This window comes from Sinocyclocheilus rhinocerous, unplaced genomic scaffold (assembly GCF_001515625.1).
Source record: "Sinocyclocheilus rhinocerous isolate Xijiao unplaced genomic scaffold, SAMN03320098_v1.1 scaffold360, whole genome shotgun sequence".
Classification (NCBI taxonomy): domain Eukaryota; kingdom Metazoa; phylum Chordata; class Actinopteri; order Cypriniformes; family Cyprinidae; genus Sinocyclocheilus; species Sinocyclocheilus rhinocerous.
In genome coordinates, this window is record NW_015653490.1 from 133,470 (window position 1) to 156,546 (window position 23,077).

The following is a 23,077-nucleotide window of genomic DNA, read 5'->3' on the forward strand; positions in this document are numbered from 1 at the left end:
TTGCAAAAGATTTGCACAAATCTGTAATGGAAATGCAGCTAGTGTCACATGCTGTACTTCATTTAAAAGTATTTTAAAGTTTTTTCCCTCAAATTTTTAACATTTATAGATTAATTTTATGAATAAAAATGGATTTGTAGCTATTTAGGTGCAAAAACACAAGCAAATTTTATCATTTATTTAACATTATCTTAAAGTATAAAAAGTATACTGAGCCCCGCACGTGATGATATGCAGGGGAAAAAAAATAATATAAATATATATACACACACACATCATGGCCACAGATTAAAAATGTGTTCTCTTGGTTTAGATAAATCGCAGCAAATAAATGAGAAAAAAAGAAATACATCGTGGTCATAATTTTACTAAAATGAGAGAACAAATTCTTAATTCTTGGCTACAATAAATACATTTTTGTTCGCATGTTAAGTGCAGGGCTCCGTAAAATAGGAAAAGAGCAAGTAAATACCACAAATTTGAAATTAAAGTCTGAAAAATCATATTTGTAATGTATTGTGCTCAATATGCTAAAGCATACTGAGGTTTTAATAACTGCACATCATATCAACTCTTGTGGTTTACATGGTGCTGTGCTACTGAAAATCAATAACCAGCTAGGAATTATTTACAGAACACGTTATTACCATGTCAGTGTTACGAACTGAACATTGCTTGAACATTTATTGTAATTATGAAACGTTAATTCCAACTGTTTTACATTTTTGGCTGCTTTGCTTTTTCACTGTTCTCAAAATCAGAAAACAATGCATATAATAATGTGATATAAAAAACACAATGAAGCATTTTATTAACTAAAATTTATTGTGGAATTATACATTTCTTAAAAAATTATAGAACTAATATGTTAAATACAATTAAACAGTCAAATCAGTATGCCTGCATGCACACTGATATTTAAAATACTTCATATGAAGATTCAAGTAAATGTCATACTAGGTAAAACTGTCTGAAGTTATCTATTGTTTATCAATGTAATCTGGCCATGCCAACACCTCCCACATAATTCTCATGGTTTGTTGCATAGACAGGCCCTCTCAACATGAGCATTACACAGGTATGCTGCAGTAAGGATGTTTGATCAGACCAAACTAGGGATGTCAAATGCATTGGAATAATATTGCGCATGGAAATATGATGTTATTCATAGACCATATTCCTTGAGCTCAAGTCATTTGACATGAGCTGACAATGCAAACCAGCCCTCTCTTTTCAGCTTGTCCACCTGTCAGAAATAAAATACAAAGTATCTGGAGTTTTAGATACTATAAGTATCAATATTACGTTTTAGAAACTACGTATGATGGTTATATGTGCAATAAAAATGATATTTCATACTTGATTATCAAGCCTCTGGATTTCTACACTATCCAAACTTTGTGGTGAGACTCTTTCAGTTGACCTGAGAAAAAAAAAAAAAAAAATTTTTAATATTACTTAGCTAAATCTAAAACGCAATTTAACACAGATTTGAAAAATGCCAAGAGTCAAGTCTAATGTGTTTCTGTTCATATCTTATAAGCAAATCTGTTCTTGGCTTTTTATAACTCACCTTCGACTACTTGCACTGGGTTGTGGTGAATGGTTTCTCTCAGGAAGTGTCAAAAATTGCTCTGGAGTTAACCCTCGAACTGCTTTAAAACATGAATAGTCGCCATATACGAGTTACTCTCATTCTGCAGGATCTGAGAGGATGTAAGCCTTATTAAAAGAGACACACACCTGTATGAGTGCTGCTGGAGTGAGGAGGTACTGGGGAAATGGCAGGAGAAACTCTGAGAGAGGCGCTCTGTTTCTGTTGTTCAATGAGCTCTAGTAGTTTAGCTCTTGCTTCAGCACTCTGGCGGTTCAGCTCCTGCAGTTTTTGTTCAATCTCCATCGTTGAGGATCTCTCTACAGATCCCTGGACAAATCAGCATATTAGAATGACTTCTGAAGGATCATGTGACACTGAAGACTGGAGTAATGGCAGCTGAATTTATATCACAGGAATAAAAAACACTTTAAAATATATTAAAATTGAAAACAGTTGTTTCAAATTGAAAATAATATTTAACTACTGCTGTTTTAACTGTATTTTTGATCAAGTAAATGCAGCCTGGGTGAGCATTAGAGAGGAGTCTTTTAAAAAAAAAATTTAAATCTTATTGACCCTAAACTTTTGATCAGTAGTGTAAAGTCATATTTGTTAGAAGTAAAGGCACAACTATAAGAAATAAAGTATTGAAAACTGAAAAGCAGTTGTGAGGAGCTGCAGACTACTTTACTCCAAGTCCACAGTATGTAACTAACCTGCTGTGTGTGCTGTGGCTCTGTAGAGGGCGACACTTGTCTAACTACAGAACTGGCTGTGGAAAGCCGGTCTGCACTCTGCTCCCTCGACACTGAAGCTCCAGCTGGAGATGGACGGTGCTGCCCCAACTGCGCCCGGATCGCTGCGTTCTGACGTGTCAGTTCCGCAATCTCCCCTAACATGGCATCTTGAGAGAGATCGTCCAGCAGAGGAGTGGGCCGTGGTAGGCTAGCGAAGGAGGAAGGAGAGATGGAGATGTCAAAGTCCTCCAGTGAACCCTGACTTCCCGTTGCTGCACAGGAGCCACTGTAGTGCAGCGGGGGTGCGTGTGAATGTGGACGACATGCTGGGAGAAGTAAGAAAATACTGTTGAGTCATATTTGCATTGATGATTCAATTAGATTTAGCAAGCTTTCAGAAGAGAGAAAAGAAGTGACTTCCTAAGAAGTCCTAAAGTACATATATTTTTTAACTCAGTTACTGCATTTTGATTGTTGATTCATAAATGCTGGGCAGAGTTACAGAAAGTACACCCGTGCGAACCCTCCTTTCTTTTCAGAACATGTATCAAAACATAAACAAATATTTTATATTTTCTAATGAGTGGTTTCAGTAATGCAAAGTTAGCCACCCACAACCATTTTTTAAATAAATATTTTCAAAATAAAGTGTGACCTAACAATTTTTCCTAACATTTGCTAATCTTAGTTCTTAGTATTAGTTCTTAGAGTTCTTAGTATTTTCTAGGGGTGCTGATGGGGGTTGCTTGGTGGATTCTTCAGGACGTTGAAATTCGTAGACATGTATGGGACCTTTTTATTTAATGTCTATGTATGATCTATTTTATCATCCTCCAAAATGTTGCATCTGGATTATAAAAACAACAATAGTGATGCCCGTCTTAGTGTTAAGCCCTCAACACTACTAGGTGTAAATTGACAGAATGAGGGATCTTTCTACACTTCAGACTGACCTGCGGGAGGCAGACCATCTCTTTGACGAGGAGGAGAGAGCAGCACGGCTGCAGAGACAAAGTCCTGTTGCTGTAGATCCTTTTCAGTACAGCCAGACTCCAGATTTCTGCTTTCTACAGAACACAACACAATCTTCTTAATCACTGTGCTGCTGCAGGTTTAAATACATACTCAAGATAACCAATCCTGATCAAATTAGATACAACTAGTTTACAGGTGCATAATCTGTGGATCTACAGTTTGTGGTAGTTACTTCGAGCTGCATTATCTGTGATTTCCACTGTTTTGTGTGGTTCTGCAGAATCTGGTCTTCCCACCACCAGGACTACAGAATCTAGACGCCGCTCTAGGTCAAATATCTGCTGCTGCAGCCGTTCCTGCATCAAAACAAAAGCGAACACCATCAAAAATGGCATATGAATGGACAAACTTGCAAATAACATCTGGATACTGTTTCTGAAGGCTAAATAGTTCACCTGCAGGTTGGCACTCTCTTCCCTCAGTGTCAGTGACTCTACAGTCAGGGCGTCAATCAAAGCTCTCTGCTCCTTCACCTCCTCCTCTAGTCGTCTTCTCTCCTGTGCCTCCCTCAGAGCCTCCTCTTCTTTCTGTGCAAGTGATGTAAATGAGGAAGTGACTCATTTGACCAATTTTGTTAAAGAATCTTTTGGATTTCACTTATGTGCCCTTACTTTTCTAATATGACTGGCTAGACGTCCAAGTGTCGCCACTAGAGCAACAGAGAAGCCGGTGAGGCCTGGTCTCTGTTGCTGTGGTCCAGCTTCTGATGAAGGATTCTGGTGGTCTAGAGAGTCCAGCTCAGTGTCCACTTGCTCAAGCATGCCCTGCAGAAGCTCCAGACTGGACTGGTTTCCTGCCATAGAGCTTAACCCTGAGCCGTTAAGGCCAGAGGTATGTCCGGAGCGCCCCCTACTGGCTTGAACTGAGCTTCTCTTAATACCTGAAAAAAAAAAAGATAAAAAAACAGGTATTACCATTTATTCTATGTAATTTATGTCTAGATACACAACTAAATACACACACACACACAATAAAATTTATTAAAAAAAATTGTTTTTACTGCATTAATATTATTGTTGTTATTAGTGCTATTAAAATGTATATATTATATATATTTTTTTTTTAAGTCTGTCAAGCTCACCAATCCTGATTTGATCAAAAAAACAGTCAAAACAATAATGCTGTGAAATATTATTACAAAATAAAAAATAAAAAAAACTTTTAACAAAATTAAAATAAGTATTATTACGTTATTGTATAATATACTACAAATAGTGTCTGATAACAGTGCTCAACCTGGTTGAGAGGAAGCAGGCTCTGGGTTCAGAACCTGGTTGACTAGTGAGGTAGATTGGTTTACATCAGGACAAGTCTGTCTGGATTTTAAACGCTGTACAGCCACCGTGGCGTTGAGGGCTGCGCAAAAGAAGCAGATATTTAAAAAAAAAAAAAAAAAGTTCAACAGATTCATCTTGACAATAACCTGCAATGACATAAAGAAGCTCATGCCTTCATTACCTGCCTGATCTTCTCTGACTCTAGTGTTACATGGTGTCTTGAGTAGCTCTTGCTCCTGATGATCTGAGGTCCATGGAAAGGACTTTGACCTACATTTATTTCTTTTTCTGAAAACAAGCATTTAAAAAATGACTTTCTAAAGACAATCAAAATGCATTAGAAGTTGTTTATTGAAGATAAATGAACAGTCATTCACACCTGTGCATCACAGAGCTGAGGTGCACAGGGGCATCCTGGACTTCATCATGTTCCTCTTCACACTCCTCCAACTCATTCAGGGCCTACAAAAGACTTTATTATTCTAGGTTTTATTACAGAGTAAAAGCTGTAGGTGGTGCTTGTGTGCGAGTACCTGCTGATCCATCATAGTCTGGCTGAGCAATGACAGCTGGGTTGGAGGATCAGGTTTTTGATGGACAGGAAGCTCAGAGTCAGAATCACAGTCAGGTGCCACAGTAATGGTGGGGAATCCTAAAAAACACAAATTTATGAGCTTTCACAAGTACATTTACGTAATACTTGTTTGATCAGATAATAGCACATTAGTTTATACTGCACAAGAATCAAATACCTGTGCGTCGACGGGGTGCATCACCAAACAGGTCTTTCACCTCAGCCAAAGCTCTGTCAGACCGTGCAATGACATCCTGCAACTGACACTGATCTGAAAACAACTTTAAAAAAAACTTTTTCATAACCTTTTTGTTATCTGATCTGATTTGTTATCGAACAAAATGTTAGTATGAGCTTTGTAAAGTCTGACATATAAAATAATAGTTAGACAAAACTGATTTATTTTTATATGTAACGGTTTTAATATATCTAAACTTTTTTGTTGAGTATCATATTTGATCCACCAGGCTTTATGGCTAATATAGTATGATAAAGTGGAGCTCACACGTTAAGATGAAAAAACACCTCAATTTTATTCAGTGGTCAAAACAGAGTTAGGAAATATGTTATTTGGTGCAGTTTCTGATATTTATCAATGAGATCTTTAAAACTTTAGTACTAAAGGTCTTTAATTTTACTTGCTAAAAAGTCTAAACTATATGACGGGGTTTTTTTTGTTCGTTTTTTTTTTAGCTTTTTAAGTTTTTAGCTTTACTAATCCAGAGAAATTAAGAATCTGTGTATCAAATATGATACAGTAGGCTTTAGAGTTAAAACATATTACATTCTTCCCAGATGTAGTTTTTACAAGCTTAATTTTGTGAGCTGTCTGTAATCCATTTGCACCTCTCTGATGATGTTGAGTCGGGCTCTATCAAGTCCTGGAGGACTGGGGGGCTGGTTTTTCCTCCGTCTGCGTGTTAAAGCCTTTTCTTTTAATTCCCACTGCGCCACGACCCTGTTCTGAGATCTGTGCATCTCATGACGTAGAGCCTGAGAGATCAATGCATGGAGAAAAATATATAATCAATAAATCCTTAAGAAAACAGCTCACACCTTTCACAGTAAACTCCTTACCAGTTCCTCCGGTGTGGCTTTATGCACTGAAAGATCATTGACCGTGCTCTAAAATAAAAGGAAAATATAAATTATAAGGCATCCCCTCCAGAAAAAGGATTTAAAGTAATTGGTTGCATGACGGGTTCTCACCACCCATTCTTTCTTTGGTGCAGACACCTTCCTGCTTCGCACTGGTCTTTTACCCGCACCATATAAAGGACGGTTCATCCGCACTAAAGACATCTCACTGTAACAGACACAGGTGGCACCTATAGAAACAAACAATATACTGCTGGACAAAACATACGCCGCTATCGATCAAGTTTGCACTTAGTTTTCTGTATGTGCAGAACAGAGAACATTATGACTATCACTGTAAATTAACGTATCTTTACGAACAGCGAAACTTATCTTTTAATTTATATAACGTTACGTGCTACAATCCAAACACATCCTTGCTAACTACTAGCTAATCGTGTTATGCACAGTGACCGACACAAGTTGGCTTAGTACTGACAAAAAGATATACTCATTTTACCTAAAACTGTCAGAAGAACAATGGACTACGATTTTACCGTTTGTTTTTGTTGGTGTTGTAGTAACAGGAAGCGTTGATCCGGGCAAATTTAAAAGCACCGCTACAATACATTTCAAAATAAAAGTGTTCCGTGACTAAAAAACAATTATTTTCCTTAAAGATTATAATAACCCTCAAGATGGGAATGTCTTAAAAGGCTATAAATACTAAATATAGATAAACTAAAGATTTTCTTTGTTAAGTATGCTTTTAGTTTTATTACTTGTTTCACAAAGAACCCCAAAATAATTTTTATATCCACCAGAGTGCGCTGTCTACTTACAGTTACGTTGCGGAATACCAGATTGCTTTGTCTAGTTCTGCATGATTGTCACCATGTGACCTTGACTTGATTTGTCTTGAAGAAAGAGAAAAGGTCTTCTTGTGTACAAACAGAAAATAAAATATATGTTACGCAACATTGATCACGCTCAAAATCGTTTCTTTTTTAGTGACTTTAAACATTACTGTAGTGAAGAGCATGTAATATTAGCTATTATTAAAAATGATACTGATAGAAAAGTTAAGTGGCATCATTTTTATTTATTTTATTTTACAGTTTACATGTAACCTGTTGTTCATTGCATACATTAATACACACATACATACATATATGTAAGAATATATCATGAACTTAGTGTTATATGTGTTAATATATTAATAGAAATATTTTTTTGTCCGCTTGTTGTCGATAGTGGCCTATTCCTGTTATACCTTTTAAATGATTGTTTTACGGGTTGAATGTAACATGTTTTTCATTGTATATTATCTATTCAATAATTATTTAATATATTGATTTTAAAAAACTTGGCTATTTTTTCTGTCCGTTTGCTGATGATAGTATTTACACAAGCGATCTCTTAGTCCTAATTGTGGGCACTAATGGATGTGAGCTAAATGCATTACAATACGGCGTTTCCGTCCCTTTTGTGCTCAGGGAGATCCCCACGGGCACCGCTAAACACCCATCGCACAGAAGCCGCTCCTGAAACGCCCAGGGGCCCCGTCAACATACAATGACACTTGTTTGCACTGTGCAACTGGCGGAGAAGCAAAAAGTTAGGATTTGTAAGGCACAGCACTGCGCATGCGCCGCTTGACGGGTGGGCAGCTACCCGCTCAATGTAGGAGAAGTTGTCAGTGGGTCACTCTCAGTCTATCAATGCCGAATCCTCACTATGCACTAGTCCTGCTTGAGATATTGACAGCTGACTGCTTGCACCCTTTGGAAATCAGTTGTTGCAGTTGAGTGCTCTTTTAAATATTAATAAGCCGGACCTCCCAAAACTTTTAGTGAAGTCGCATGATATGGATTAATGTGGAAAAACTTCCTTGACTGGTTAGTAAAAAAAACGTGATAACACATTGAGGAATCGAGCGTATGGATTACAAGTGAAGTCAGTGTTGGTTGCTCCGTATCTCAAGGGAAGACATTTGAGAAGTGGCGACATGAAGATCCGCTCAGAGTTGGATTGATGCAAAGTTCGCAGGAATATTGGATATTCAGAATTTATGGTTTATGAGTACAAAACCCCATCCCTTATGGCTTTTATGCGTTTTCATATGTGCCCTCTTTACTTTCAATCCGAAACAAAGCTACTGGAAGTCTTGTGACGGCTGGGGTAAACAGTGGATACTTGTCTGGAGCAATTCTGCTGGATCTATTGAATTAACATCGGAATTTCTCTGCCTAATGACATTTCCAAAGTTGTTAGTTGGGATCCTTTTTGCAACGTCTCCTCATTTTATTAGTTTCATTTACCGAGTCATTAACTTAACAGGTCTAGACCAGATCCTGGGGTATTTTAGTCGCACAGGTTTGTGACAGTATGCGGGGATGCACGGGATTCCCGATGGCCGTCTCGGTGGTATTGACACTTTTGACCATCATTAACGTGAAGGCGAGTGGAGAATACTGTCACGGTTTTCATGACGCCCAGAGCGCATGGAGAGACGGCTTTCAGTGCCCGGAGCGCTTCGACAGCGCCGAGGCCATCATCTGCTGCGGGAAATGCGAGCTCAGATACTGCTGCTCCAGCTCAGAAGCTCGCCTGGACCAGGGCACATGTGATAACGATAAGCAGACACAAGACACCAACCCTGGGAACAAGGACGACAAAAATTCTGGGGCAGGTAAGCTGAAGTCTGCATTGTTTTCTGGTAGAGTAACTTCCTCTGTCTGAAACAACTTAGTCAATTATACCGTGTAATCAAATTGTACGCCAGCTAAGTTTAAATGGTTTAATTCAATAACTTTTAGAGCAGCAGCAGTGTGTAACGTATATCGACCCACTTAAATAAATGTGTGCCTCAGGCGTTTTGTGCGTAAAAGCCCCACTAAATGAGAAAATTGGGTTGAGTTTCGTGTCCAAATGAGGTTAAAAACGCTTAAGGTTAATGTTGTTTGCATGTTTATCTCCAAGAAGCCATCTAAGCGAGAAGCGCTTCTTATTTAGAACGAGCTCCATTATTCCCGAACGAATGATTCTTATGAACAGGCTCTTTTAGTGAATCACTTCTGAATCAATTGGAGCGGTTACTAATCGGACTCACTTACTGAACGGCAAGTCGTTAATTTCGTCATTTCCGACTCGAAATGAACCAGGTACTGTGTAGGTGTAGTTAAAGATACACATTATGGGTTTTGTTGCAATAATAAGTATTTATGAAATTATGCATTAATTATGCATATTTAATGAAAGAATAATTAATGAAGTTTTATCATTTTAAATGCAATTTCTATGTATAATATATAGTAGCATACCAATAAGTGGATTGTACTTATGAATATTTATTTCTCATTAGTTAAGCTTCTTATTGAAATCTGAAATTATATGATCATTTGTCAATAGACTGATGAGAGAGCTGTAAATGCAGTAGGATTTTTTCTTCTTCCTCAAAAGTACTAAAAGAATCATTAACTGGAATCGTTATAAAGAATCGGAAACAGAATCGTTCAATTAGGCTACTAACCCATCCCTAAATAAACGGGTTAAATGTCGCTGCTTATCCAGGTTTTGACAGCTGCAGTTAAATTGGCATCCAAATTGGCACCTAACCGTCCACTCACTCACAAATGGTAAATTGTACTGCGCTCGGTTATAAATAGCACAGTAACGAGCGCGCGAGAACTCCAGTCGTCCGGTTCCCCACGATGATCAAATTCAGACTTGACCGGATCTCCGGTGCGATGTGCTGACAGCCTCGTTCATAAAATAACCATCGCCGGTGCATCGTTTCCATCCTTTGTGCAAGCTCAAAAACTTTTAATTCAACTGGAGTCAACGAATTTCTCCTCAGCTGAACCAAATTGGGGACACTGGGGCTAGTTGTCACACTTTTCACTCCAGTGAATGTTTCTCAGAGTAGGCTTATTTTTTCAATTTCTATATAAACACATACTTTAACGTTAACGTCTCCGTTATTTCCACAGCTATTGACCCTAAAAGGGCAACAGTTGAATAAAACCACAGTATGTTGTTACAACCTTGCTATTAATGCACAATAGACTTTTCAGCATAATTTAATTTAAATAGTAAACGGTCAAATGTACATGAATTTGAACGTATGAAATGACAACTTATGAACCTAACAAATCAAATATTGTCCTTCAAATTGATACAAAAGTAGATTTTGAGTTCTAAAAACTACCTATAACCTAAAAAACAAAAACAACACAGTGATTTTTTTTAAGAAATAGATGCATATCTGAAAGGCAAGAGGAAATGGCGGTCTGCTACTACAGCATGTGAGCATGAAGTTTGACAGATCCTGTCTGGCAGTTGAAGACTTGGCTCCACTTGGACAATAATGCAACAGGTGTGAATTAGTGTTAAGAGGCCCCAAATCCTTTTAAGGACACGAGAAGGGCTTTGCTGTCATCCTGTATCGGCAGTGAACTTCAGATCCACTAATAACATTCTTGATTCAACTACAACAGTACAAATAAATCATGTTAGCCTACATGTTTTTTTCTTTTATCTTTTTGTATAATATATATAATATGTTAATTTGAATGGATGCCATGGGCTAATAAATAAATAAAAACAGGTAATTGTTACTTTTTATCTCACAATTATGATGTTTTTCTCGCAATTCCCAGTTCAAAACTCACAATTCAGACTTTACATCTCACAATTCTGGTTTTTTTTTTGTTTGTTTGTTTCTGCAGTGGAATTAAAAATAAAAGGTAATTGCGACATTTTATCACATAATTCTGACTTTTTTCTTGCAATTGCAAGTTTACCTCACAATTGCAAGTTAACATCTCGCAGTTGTTTATATCACAATTCTGACTTTATATCTTGTGATATTTCCAAGTGTGAGGATAAAAAGACAGAATTGTGAAACATGGAATTGCAAGAAAAAAACTTCCACATTTATCCAAATGATACAAAGAGTAAAGAAATATATATTTTACGTTTAACAAAACTATTGAAAACCCCTGGCATGACTGTGTCACCATCCATCTCATTAGACACCTTTTGTTACCACTAGCACACTCTGAATTATAACAAAAAGCATCTCTGAGGAACAATAAATCTATGGAAATAACCTGTACAACAGATTCTCTATTGTTTTTCCACACACATTTGTGTGTAATTGTGAATAGGGTGTTTCAAAAAAAAGGGAGTGTTTCAACTGCCAAAAAAGCACTGATTTTCAAAACATGCATGCAAACTTAAAGCTTGCCAAAATTTAGGTCATTTACTGAAAAAGTCCACTATTATAGTAATAACTACCAAAAGAGCTCCTGTAAGAATGACTCCGCTGTCATTTTTGCACAGCAATCATGTCTTTGGTTCAATAACGTTATTATAATAAATTGTTAAACAATGGCTGCATTTTTTAGGTTATGGCTCTGTAAGTAGAGTCTGTTTTGCTCCTACAATAAAATCAAAAGCCACTTTGCATTGGCTATTATAGATGATTTGATTCAACTCAATTATGAGGGTGAGAGGTCCTGACCAGCTGCAACAAAGTAAATGCTGAAAGCTTTCCTCTGGCGATCAGATGTCTAATTAAGCTATAAAGGTCACTTTTAATGCAGAGCAGGGTTGGGCCGATAGACGATCCCATCGTCCATCGCCGATGGCAGATAGACATCACGATGTTGAGCCGGCATCGTGATTCCCAAGCATGCACATGGTCAGGCAGCAAGGGCAGAAAGGTCAGTGCTGGTTGCAAGAGATTAGAGCAGAGCAAGCTTGTCTTAATAAGTGTTAATGAGGGACCCCGGACCCCTGGGGACGAGTCACTGATGGAACATCTCGTCTTTCATCTTTGCTTCTCTCTCAAATCCCTTCATCTCACATGAGCCAGCAGGCTACCCATCTGTGAGCGGGGTGGAAACATGCGAGCGCTCTGTTCTCTGATTTAAAGATACACATGCATGGCAAATTGTGACACATCAACAAGGTTCAGCAATGCTTTAGGCTTCAAACTTGCTTATTGTTAGTTTTAGAGGTGTAAAAGTTACATTGAGCTCAGTCACACTACTGATATCCTAGTCTTCCTTATGGCAGTGGAGGTACAATTGCTTCAGATGTGTACTGGAATTTGAAACGGATGTGTGCTTTCTAAAGAGAAGGAAAAACATTGCTCAAGGGCTATATACAAACAAAACTCCCCAAAGTCCTCCAATATGCTGCCATCCAGCACTTTTCTCTATTTTCGACATTAAGGAGGCCTGATACACACTATAACATTACATGTTCTAGTATCAATGGCAGTGAATACAGCTGGATAACCTAAATACATCATGAAGGTTTTATTACAAGCATCACATTTTAAAAACAAGGTATTAAACTGTACTTTATTAATGATACCTCAAATCTTGCAGCTTGCTTGTTGATGAGATTCCTTTTCTAAGTAAGATTGTCTTTCTAAGATTGAGTTTCTAAGATTGCCACCTAGTGTATGATAAAACGGGCAAAAAATCCAAAAGATTTACACTGAAGCAGGAAGCCGATGCACATTTGAGTTTGTTCTTTTGATCTGGGCCAGTAAATAATTAGACTGCGACTAATGATTGCAAATGCTATAAAAACAAAAACAGCAACAATAATTTAAAATCTATACAAGCTTTGTTTGATCAGATATCATCTTGTTAGAGTGCGTGCCAGTATTTTCTGTACACAACAATGAACAAAGCACAAGCCATGATGTCTGATTCACAAAGAAGTGACTTTTATGAAGAGGTTCTTTTTAATGAATCAGTCAGAACGTTTCATGAAACAGCCTTGAATTCACTCGTGATTTAGTGGTTTGCATCAGTGAATCGTTCACGGGTGCATTTCCCAAAAGCATCGTTAGCAAACTATGGTCGCAAGTTCCACAATTCTTGACTTTTTTTCTCAAAATTGTGAAATATAAACTTATATCTTGTAAGTCTGAGAAATGAAGTCAGAATTGTGAGAATTCTCACAATTGCGAGAAATAAAGTCAGAATTGTTAGATTAAAAACTCGCAATTCTGACTTTTCTCAGAATTGTGAGATGTAGGCCTAGACTCGCAATTGCGAGGTAAAGTCCAATTCTCTGTGTGTGTGTGGACAACAATGAACAAAGCACAAGCCATGATGTCTGATTCACAAAGAAGTGACTTTTATGAAGAGGGGGAATTTGTTGGGAATTGTTATATCTCACAATTCTGACTTAATAACTTGCAGTTGCGTGTAGGGCTGTGCGATTAATCGAAATCGAATCACAATCGCGATTTGAGACGTTGCGGTGTGGACGCGATATTAGAGCATATGCATGACTGCCAGCCTTGAGTGGCAGCCTTACTAACCAATAGAGTGAGCGCACCCAATCAGCACAAACAAACAAACAAACAGAACGCGGGAGAGAGAGTGTGTGTGTGATAATGGCGTCTACAGGGTCAGATCGATAGTTAGGCAAATACTACAGAAAAATGTATGTAATATGAGATTACTTCGGCTTCAAAATGATAGACACCAAACAAAAAAGGTAACGTTAATTTGCAAGAGCTGCCTCACAACACATCAAGAGCTCCCTTATGTCAGACTTTGTTCCGTGTTTTGTGTGTGTTTTGCTCCCCATGTGTTTCCATGCCCTTATTTGGTCCTTCCCGTTCCTGTCTGTATGTCCATTTGGTCCAGGTGTTCCCCATTTAGTTCATATTGTTCCCAGGTGTGTCCCATTAGTTTCTGTGCATTTAAACCCTGTGTTTCCCGTCTGCTATTAAACGTCTTCCATGAGTTCCTGTGTTTTTCCCGTTGCTGATTCTATTAAATTCCATGTCGAAGTGTTCTCCAGCGTCTCCTCGTTCCAATCCTCCACAGTGTAGTGTGACACCTTATTGGTTCTGCTTTCAGTACTGGAGAATAAACTATACATTCTTAGATGCTTTTATTAGTACATGAACGTTATCTTGCACATTTTATCTCCCCAACATTATCTCCCCAACAAATTCTAATTTGAAAGAAGTTTATAATGCATGTTCGTTATTCCCAGTTCAGAAGACCGCTCACACAGCCTGTGTCTCTGAATGCTTCTCATACTCGCTCCTCTCTCCCGCGTCTCACGGAGGAGCCGTTTAGACTTGCCGCACACACGCAGCCTGTCTCGTAATGCTCGTTTACTCACGCGCGGCTCCGCACCGCAAGTCTCCACGAGCGCTTCTGGCAATATGGACGAGGCTTGACGCACGCGCGCAAACTGTGTCAACTCGCGCCTGGCTCCGCGTTTAAAACAAGTGTAAATTCAGTCTAACTGCTTTGCTCATTTCACTTGGATGGAATGAAACATTCAGCACATTTTCCACTTGTTCTTAAAATCCCAAATAATAAATCAGCCTATGTAACTTATGTAATACTTTAATAACTGACTAAAGTAATACAGTTCTTTATTTACACAAAATAAACTAATCTTTCTTGTGAAATTCAGTAATTAAGTAAATTCTATAAAAGTAGTAAAACCATTATAATATTCTCTGCTGAAAAAAACAATAGAACCCCTCCCAAAACACAGAAATGTAATGGATTTAAGGGTTATAATGGGAATTATATTAGTTTTAATGTAAACTATAATGGTGTCTACTGGTATTTGATGTATTCTATTGGTGGGATGTAATCTGGCAGATGGGAAACAATAGAACAACAGCAATTCCTATTGGAACAATGCCCAAAACACACTACAAAAAGGAATTTTGTAATTGTTTTAATGGAAACCATAAGAATTTCTGTGATGGTTTCAATTGCTTTTTTCTGCAGGGTAATAATGATACCCATACTGTGCTGCACACTATTGACAATGTTAAGCTGAAGCAAATCAAATCGCAATCGCAATATCTGTCAAAAAAAAATCGCAATTAGATATTTTCCCCAAATCGCACAGTCCTAGTTGCGTGTTATTAAGTCAGAATTGTGAGATAAAAGGTCGCAATCACCTTTTTTTATTTTTTATTCAGTGGCAGAAACGGGCTTCCATAAAATCCACACCACAACTATAACAACACAGAGACATCATTTGGAATCACTTTCAGAACTTACCAGATGAAAGATGAAAACGTAAATCAAACTGAATCCACCCAAGTGTAAAGAGCTCAAGCATTTAAAGCAGCAGATGACAAAACTGCAGCACGTGCTTACAGTAAACAGAATGTTATCGTCCGTTGGTGTGAACCCTAATATAATAGTTTTTGATGTGAATGGGCCATTACATCGTTCTGTTCACTAACGGGTTAATATGACAACGTATAAATAGTTTTGTTTCTTTAAAAAAATTCAAATATTTTACAAAAAAAATTATGTGCTATTTCTTTAACATATGTCCAGTTGTCGAATCAACTGGGAAACTTTGGGCAAATTCCAAATGGCTTTTTTGCACCCTTGAAGGGCACTTCTGGAAGGGGACGCCATTTGTAGGGACGTTCCAAATGAAAGTGAACATCTGAATCCCTTCATGAAGGGCCCTTCCAGAAGTCCGTTAGCGAAGGGAACATGCGATGGTCTCTTTACGGAAGTGATTTACATCTGTGATCATGTGATCTTTGGTTAGGAGATCTTGCTATGCATTTGATGCAAAGTTGGGGTTGATTTAGACTTCACATACAAAACGAGAATGTAGAATAGGCTAATTAAAATTGTCTTTATATTAATGTAATACAAAATATTTTTAGTCAGTGACAGAAATAGCCTATGATTTAAGACGGTATGTAAGCAAGTTTAAGCAAGTTTAGTTTAAAAAATTTTAATAATACACAATTAGATGATATTTAAATAAAATAGTCATAAAAAGAAGAAATAATATTTATTTGCAACAACTGATGGAGTGCTGAATGCTGCACACACACGCAGCATTGTCAAGGTAACATCTGGTCAGTCATTCCCTTCGCCAAGGGAGTTCCAAACGCTTGGCCTATACGAGACAGTAATGCCCTGCACTCTTAAAAGAACACACTTCAAGGGCTCTGCCCTTCGAAGGTAGGAGGGCATAGGGATGCTCACTTCCTTTTGCAATTCACCCTTTGTGTTGAAAACATGTTGGAGCTATAATCAACATATTTTAGTCCACTCAAAAATCAGGTAGAAAAACTCTTAGAAAACTGAGTGATATTTACATGGCACATACTCCACTTTTTCCATAAAATTCAAATACCGAATTTATCAAGTAAGCAAATTAAATAGAAGTTAAAACTTGACAATTTTCCTGCTTTTGCTCTGCAGTACCCATCTATGTGCCCTTCCTGATCGTCGGCTCGGTCTTCGTTGCCTTCGTGCTGGTGGGCTCCGTTGTTGCCGTGTGCTGTTGCCGCTGTCTCCGTCCCAAACAGGAGCCTTCATCAGGCGGCGGCTCAGGAGGAGGGTCCAGCAGCGCCCGTGTCCTTGAGACGATTCCCATGATGGCCAGCACAGGTACGTCGCGAGGCTCGTCCTCCCGCCAGTCGAGCACTGCCACCTCCTCCAGCTCTTCAGCTCCACCGGCCGCCCCCCGTTCCGCACACGCCCCTCTGCTCCGCGCCCAGGCCTCGTGCTGCCTCCCGCCGGATGCCAGCGTCTACGTGAACATGCCGACCAACTTCTCAGTGCTAAACTGCCAGCAAGCCACTCAAATCCTTCCTCACCAAGGCCAGTTTCTACATCCTCAGTACATCGGATTCGCCCACCCTGTTTCTCCGGCTCCTGCCTTCCTAGATCCCGCTCAAGTGGGCTACCGCCCATTGCAGTCTCCGTACCCTCCGCCAACCAGCGTGGCTAGTGTGGCCAGTGTGACCGGGGACCAAAAATACCCTCCGGTTACCATGTGAATCCCAATGGGACCATCATAGGAATCAAAATCACACAAAAAATCAGTTCAGGGCACAAAATTGAGAGTCATGGCTTGCAACCACACAAATGAGACTCTCAAACCGGTGCTTTATCAAACACAACATTGTTTTCTGTGATATAAAGGACACAGTGCTTAAGAAATGACTGGATGTGTGTGTAACGTGCCTTGAAAAGTGCTAATGGTGCCTTTGTAAATGAAGCGCGTGTGTATATATGCGATGTATATTTGTGTTGTATAACCGTGCATGTGCGCTCTGTGCGTGACTGTATAGGTGTGTTGGTTTATGAGATGCAGTATGTGAATATGTGTGTGTGTAGTGCACTATATGTTGTGTGTAATGGGAATCACAGGTGCTGTAATGTGAAAAACAGTCCTGGCTCCCTGTTGGATGCTTAAAATCTAATGAAGTGAACACAGGACACAGACTGTGACGCTCCACCCTCTTGCCCACTGCAGCACACGCACATACAGTAGACACACACACTTAAACTTTTGCATATACACACTCACATTCTGCAGAACCAAAGTCATTTTCGCATTGCCAAGGGACTGAATAGAAAATATACAAAAATATAGGCCTGTGTTTGGGAAAGCGATGTGCGAAGGTGTGTGTAGCTGAGATCAGCGGTCTTCTGAAAGCACCAGAGTCAATTACGCACTAAAAACTGTCTGCCAACTGTTCCCCTTCACTAAGTCTCTGCCTTGTGAAAGGACTGTGTATGTGTGCCACTTTTCTTCCCCTCTGTTAGCATAAGGTACACGCGAGGAGTACCAAAAGGGTTCCAGGGCATTTCATTTGGAGTGGGTTTCTTTCAGCGCGCTCAAAGGCAGCAGTTTAGCGAGGGAAAAAAGCCCCAGGCTCCTCCAGAAGGCCATCACCTTTCTGGACTACTAAAACTCCAGCATTAGATCTCAGACTGGCAGAAAAATCACAATGAAATTAAAGACTGCCAGTCTGAAATCACCAAAAAATCACCAGTCTGAGTTATTTGGGTTTTAGAGCTGGAAGTTAAAAAGGTAATTCACTCCAAAATGTTGTTTCAAACCTTTATGACCTTCCGTGGAACACAAAAGAAGATATTTCAGTTTTTTAATCTAATTCAAGTCAATGTTGTTATTGTAAAAACTAACTAAAACTGAAATAAAGGCTAAATAGATATCTTTAACAAACTAATAAAAATGGCAAAATCAAATTTTTATAGCAAAAATTGCTGTTAAACTAAAATTATGTATTAGAAAAATGTTGCTTTGCAAAACAGAATATGAAAAAATAAAAATGACAAAAGCACAAAAACTAAAATTAAAAGGAAAACAGACAATATAAAGGAAAATAACTTAAAATATTAATAAAAGCTATATTTTAAAAATGTCTGTTTTTTCATCTCATGAAAGTCAGTGCTGTTATTGTTAACTAAAACTAAACTATTAAAAATTCCAGATAGAATAGAATTGTTAGATAGAAATAGAAATCTTTAACTTAAACTAATGAAAATGGCAAAAGCAAATAGTTTTTCTAGCAAAAAAAGTTGTTAAAAATGTTAAACTAAATGTATATATTAAATGAAAAACTTGAAAAAACGAGTTGCTTTGGCAACTAACTAAAGTTGAAGTTGAAGTACTAAAGTTAAACTAAAACTGAATTAAAATAAATTGAAACTAAATAAAAAATATTACAATAACTAAAACATGAAAAAACACAATTGCTAAAAACCTAAGCTAAAATGAATGTGAAAACTGAAAAAATATAATTATTAATACATTTTAGAATAATATACAATACTGAAAAAATATAAAGTAACTGATGGTAGTCAGTGGGGTTGTTTTAGAATATCATCTTTTGTGTTCCACTGCTTGGAATGACAGAGTAAATGATGACAGAATTTTCCTTTTTTGGTGAACTATCACTAAAGTTTGAGATAGGATGGTTTCTACCCCTTCAGGAAAAGTAGCAAAGTCTGTCCTGACAGGGAGCATGTCTGTTTCGACTGTATCTGTGGGCAACTTTACATGCACATCAGATCTATTTTTGTGTACGATATGTGTGTGTTTGTAAAACTGAATGAGTATTTGAGCTTGAATGTGCCTCTCTCTTTTTGAGAGCAGGGTGCTACGTGTCTTTTACATATGAAATATAATAATTATAATAAATATTTTTAGAGACTGTGAAGTGTCACTGGGTTGTTTGTAAGAGATGCTGAGTGCTGCTGTCAGCGGTATGTGTGGCGCTCTCAAATGAAGACATGCAGGGCCCGTTTGCACCACTGCCTTGGCTAAATTAAACCCGAGTGCTCCTGTTACACATGGACTTTAAGTGCTCAGACTTTCATCACTCTCAACACTCATGACGAAACTGAGACCAAGGACTGCGTGCATAAATCTTTGCATAGTTTCCATGCTAAGTGTTTGCATATACAGACAGACATTTAGTCATAAAACTCTATGCACATGTTCATATTACTTTTAAATATATGTACTAGATACTGGAAACCAAGCTGAATTAGCCTGAGTTGACGTCATGATTGAACAGCTATAAATTATATGCCTTGGCTAAATTAAACCCGAGTGCTCCTGTTACACATGGACTTTAAGTGCTCAGACTTTCATCACTCTCAACACTCATGACGAAACTGAGACCAAGGGCTACGTGCATAAATCTTTGCATAGTTTCCATGCTAAGTGTTTGCATATACAGACAGACATTTAGTCATAAAACTCTATGCACATGTTCATATTACTTTTAAATATATGTACTAGATACTGGAAACCAAGCTGAATTAGCCTGAGTTGACGTCATGATTGAACAGCTATAAATTATATTTATATACACTACTGTTCAAACGTTTGGGGTTGGTAAGATTTTGAAAGTCATGCAGAGACTGCATTTATGTGATCAAAAATACAATAAAAACAGTATTGTGAAGTATAATCACTTTTTTTAGTATAATTTATAATGTAATTTATTCCTGTGATGGCAAAGCTGAATTTTCAGCATCATTACTCCAGTCTTCAGTGTCACATGATCCTTCAGGAATCTTTCTAATATGATGATTTGCTGATCAGGAAGCATATTTATCAATATCAAAACAGTTGTGCTGCTTAATAATTTTTTTTTTTGTTAACTGATAAATTTTTTTTAAGGATTTTTAAGTGATAGAAAGATCAAAATAAGTCTTTTGCAACATTTTGCTGGTCTCTGAGGGAGATTCTGATAAACTAGTAAATGATGAACGACAGTAAATTATGGCACCTGTTAACATTGAGATGAATGCAAATGGTCATATTCTTCATGTTGTTGAAAGATGAAGTGCTGCCAGTTCAAAAGACATTTACAAGCTGTTAACATGTGTAATAGAGAAATGTTAACAGGCTGTTCTACAATTAAGGAAATCATGCATTTAGTGAAAATTTTTATTTTTAAAATTACACTGCACCAAGTATGATGTGACATTTTATAAATATACGTCCACTTATTTACGATTATTAAAACACTTGATTTAATCACCTAGAACAAAACTAAAAATACATTTTTTCCCCCACAATATATGTGATATAGCCTACACATTAGCTACAAAAATCTGCAACATTTAAAAATAATATTGAACCAAATGACCTCAGAACTGACAGTTGTGTTTAGTTAGTAATATCTGTTTTGCACATGCACATATGAGACAGGATGAAAATGTAGGATGAAAGTGCTAAAACACAAATCGCTTTTCATACTTTAACTAGCTAGAATAAAAACTCTTTAAACAAGTCTTTAAACACACTTAACAGCACACGTCACTAGTCACACTTTCCACCCAGACAATGGCTGCATATACAAACAAAACCCACAATAATTGCAGTTAGTTAAGTCTGCCTGTGTTCTTGGCATGTATATATGGAAACTTTAGGGTCAGACTAACGTTTGGGGAGTTATTGGACAGAGTTGAAATGGATCCATGTGGTTCCTGCTGAGGTGGAACAGGAATGGATTCCCCATATTGGAGGCAGTGGAGCTGGACAGAGCTGGCTCATATTCAGAGACGTGGGTGTGGACTTCTTAGCAATGGGGGATCATGGGACTGATGGGGTTTACAGGGTCACACACACCCTTACAGTTACATTAAGACTTCAACTCGTATGGGATTATTCTTAATATCCATTCAACGCACCTATCGTTAATTCAGAACATATATAGTTGAGTACATCTGTGTAGTTCATCTTTCACATACACACTAAGTGCACTGATGTGCAATGTGTTCTTTGGCAAATTGAATGATTCGGGGTTTAAATAAGGTAAGATCTACATATGCTGTAAATGTGTTAGTACTCTTCTGTCTTTCCTGTTTTTAATCTTAAAATAACACTCCACCTCAGCTCATTTCCTAACCTGTAACTCTGACTCAGCTCTGAAGTGCACTTCAAACAAAAATCAAACTCCACTTATAAGTCCGCTAGTGTTGAATGTTGGCTTTCACTTTTTTAAGACAGCATAACTGAACCAAATCACGCTAAGCTCATTTTTTTAGCTCAGCAATTTTACAACGATCTCCTTTTCACATAGGCTGCTATTCAGAGTTTGTTAATCCCTTAAAAACTTGATGAATGTATGATGTAAATTCGAATAGAATGAATTAAATTCTTATATAATTTACTCACCACCGAATCTGAAGCAATGTGTTAAACTTTAGTCAGGAGAACTTTCTGTGGTAGCGTGAATCGAATCACGAACAATGGACTCATACGAACCGGTTATTTTCAATAGGTCAAAATCAAAAGATTCACAAACCAGTTTCGAATCTTCGAATTCCCTAGTGAGTTAGCGGCCAGTTAACAAGACTCACTCAGTCAACGGTCAATGAATCGTGCGGTTACAAATGACTCCTCTCTGAACTGTGAGTCGTTTTATCTATTTGCATAGGCACATATAGTTAGATATAGTTTTGTTATTAAACTATATAGTTTTGTTAATTGAAATAACTAAAGCTGAAACGAAATATAAATATTACATGATAAAACTTTAAAATTAAATATTAAATGAAAATTAGAAATTTTGGCAAATAACTGAAGTAAGTTTAACTACTAAAATAACTAAAACTGGAATTAAAATAAACTAAAGAGAATATAAAAAAATAAAAATGTCAAAAGCACAAAACAAAATTACTAAAACTAAAATTAAAAGCTAACTTAAAATATGAATAAAAATTAATAGGCATTTTGGTTGAGTACCTACTGCATATGAGTTAATCTATTACGGGGAACTTTCTTTTTGTCAGATATAAGTGAGGTTGTGGAATCGCAAACAATTGACTCATATGAAATGGTTCTTTTAAATAGGTCAAAATCTCCCAATGATTCACAAACCAGTTTCGAACTCCATAGTGAGTTAGCAGTGAGTTAAAGGGGTCATATGATGCTGCTAAAAAGAACATTATTTTGTGTATACCTGTTAACACTCCCGTTTTCCCTCAGTCTCCCTTATTTCACACCCATCTCCCACATCCCTTATTGTTATTTCGCCAAAACCTCCTTAGGCCTATATGAATAATCATATCAGTATTTTATTCCAAGGTTGTCCAGTAACAAAATCTTGTAAGAAACGCATCCTACTCACACAATGGACACATCATACAAATTTCAAACCATTTGTGACCTCAACCGTTATCAACAGTTGCGCTTAGACGCGGGACGTTGAATCATCAGTGATAGAAATGGGAGGAGACTTTTAAAGAATTTAAAGGGGTCATATGATGCTATTTTAAAGATCATTATTTTGTGTATTTGGTGTAACAGAATATGTTAACATGCTTTAATGTTCCAAAAACACATTATTTTTCAAATACTGTACATACTGTACATTCCTCTATGCCCCGCCTCTCTCAAACGTATGGGTCACCATACTTGGCCACATGTCACGTCACTTTTCACTTTTTCACTTTTCACT

At 37.5% G+C, this 23,077-nt stretch overlaps 2 protein-coding genes across 5 annotated transcripts; one reads left to right on the top strand and one right to left on the bottom strand.

The window, feature by feature from the left end:
- Nucleotides 1-509: 509 nt before the first annotated feature.
- On the bottom strand, nucleotides 510-21,851 carry LOC107716403 (spindle and centriole-associated protein 1-like). Of its 4 annotated transcripts, none has more exons than XM_016522822.1 (18): nucleotides 21,793-21,851; nucleotides 6,430-6,526; nucleotides 6,298-6,345; nucleotides 6,067-6,213; nucleotides 5,399-5,501; nucleotides 5,180-5,298; nucleotides 5,026-5,108; nucleotides 4,828-4,934; nucleotides 4,606-4,725; nucleotides 3,981-4,249; nucleotides 3,765-3,896; nucleotides 3,542-3,665; nucleotides 3,288-3,401; nucleotides 2,308-2,660; nucleotides 1,744-1,921; nucleotides 1,574-1,655; nucleotides 1,360-1,423; nucleotides 510-1,246 (listed from the first exon to the last, which is right to left on the bottom strand). In XM_016522822.1, the coding sequence occupies exons 2-18, from the start codon at nucleotides 6,520-6,522 to the stop codon at nucleotides 1,193-1,195; spliced, it is 2,190 nt and encodes a 729-aa protein (XP_016378308.1). In that variant the 5' UTR covers nucleotides 6,523-6,526; nucleotides 21,793-21,851; the 3' UTR covers nucleotides 510-1,192. The 4 variants fall into 4 exon arrangements, with proteins under 4 accessions (XP_016378308.1, XP_016378306.1, XP_016378307.1 ...); XM_016522820.1 differs by having other exon boundaries at nucleotides 6,430-6,548; nucleotides 21,793-21,841; XM_016522821.1 differs by lacking the exon at nucleotides 21,793-21,851 and adding an exon at nucleotides 9,931-9,981 and having other exon boundaries at nucleotides 6,430-6,548.
- Nucleotides 8,636-18,113, top strand: LOC107716404 (protein shisa-2-like). The gene is made up of 2 exons (XM_016522824.1): nucleotides 8,636-8,989; nucleotides 16,548-18,113. Exons 1-2 carry the CDS (start codon nucleotides 8,686-8,688, stop codon nucleotides 17,126-17,128), a joined length of 885 nt encoding a protein of 294 aa, XP_016378310.1. The 5' UTR covers nucleotides 8,636-8,685; the 3' UTR covers nucleotides 17,129-18,113.
- Nucleotides 21,852-23,077: the final 1,226 nt, after the last annotated feature.

Bases quoted from the DNA above. Each gene is read 5' to 3' on its own strand.
- LOC107716403 (XM_016522822.1), bottom strand. From the start codon at position 6,522: ATGTCTTTAGTGCGGATGAACCGTCCTTTATATGGTGCGGGTAAAAGA. The intron at 3,897-3,980 runs GTAAGGGCACAT...TCACTTGCACAG, and splicing joins TAGCCAGTCATATTAGAAAA to AAAGAAGAGGAGGCTCTGAG. The intron at 3,666-3,764 runs GTGAACTATTTA...GTTTTGATGCAG, and splicing joins AAGAGAGTGCCAACCTGCAG to GAACGGCTGCAGCAGCAGAT.
- LOC107716404 (XM_016522824.1), top strand. From the start codon at position 8,686: ATGCGGGGATGCACGGGATTCCCGATGGCCGTCTCGGTGGTATTGACA. The intron at 8,990-16,547 runs GTAAGCTGAAGT...TTTGCTCTGCAG, and splicing joins CGACAAAAATTCTGGGGCAG to TACCCATCTATGTGCCCTTC.